Genomic DNA, 761 nt, shown 5'->3' on the forward strand with positions numbered 1-761 from the left:
GCTCACCGGGTGCCTGCTGGGCGCCCTGGTGCTGAGCACGCTGCTGGGCAATGCGCTTGTGTGCCTCGCCATCCTGCGCTTCCGCCACCTCCGCAACAAGGTCACCAACTGGTTCGTGCTGTCACTGGCCATCTCGGACCTCTGCGTGGCCCTTTTGGTGATGCCCTGGAAGGCGGTCACTGAGGTGGCTGGAGGCTCCTGGCTCTTTGGCAGCCACTTCTGTGACACCTGGGTGGCCTTCGACATCATGTGCTCCACCGCCTCCATCCTCCACCTCTGCATCATCAGCCTGGACCGGTACTGGGCCATCGCCAGCCCCTTTCGCTATGAGCGCAGGATGACGCAGCGCCTCGCTTGTGCCATGATAGCCATGGCCTGGGCTCTCTCCATCCTCATCTCCTTCATCCCTGTGCAGCTGCACTGGCATAAAGCCAAGGACAGTAGAGATCCAGGCTCCTGGCTACCTGGGACGCCCCGCTGTGATGTCAGGTTGAACCGCACTTATGCCATCACCTCCTCCCTTATCAGCTTCTACATCCCCGTGGCCATAATGATCATGACCTATACCAGAATCTACAGAATTGCCCAGGCCCAGATCCGCCGCATCTCCACCCTTGAGAGAGCAGGGGGGCAGTGGCCAGCTCCTGGCAAGGAGCCCACATCCTCTCTGCGGAGATCCTTGCACAAGGAGACCAGGGTGCTGCAGACCCTTTCTATCATAATGGGAGTCTTTGTTTGCTGCTGGCTGGCCCTCTTTCTTC

General features: G+C 59.9%; 1 protein-coding gene across 1 annotated transcript in view; it reads left to right on the top strand.

The window, feature by feature from the left end:
• Position 1: 1 nt before the first annotated feature.
• LOC102032041 (D(1)-like dopamine receptor) overlaps positions 2–761 on the top strand; it is a gene marked incomplete at its 5' end in the record, with an annotated part of 1,327 nt that continues 567 nt past the window's right edge. The window contains one exon of the mRNA XM_031061616.1: positions 2–761. This exon is cut by the window's right edge and continues 567 nt beyond it. Within this exon, the coding sequence (XP_030917476.1) occupies positions 2–761 (760 nt within the window).

The sequence above is a fragment of the Geospiza fortis genome, unplaced genomic scaffold, assembly GCF_000277835.1.
Source record: "Geospiza fortis unplaced genomic scaffold, GeoFor_1.0 scaffold130, whole genome shotgun sequence".
NCBI lineage: Eukaryota > Metazoa > Chordata > Aves > Passeriformes > Thraupidae > Geospiza > Geospiza fortis.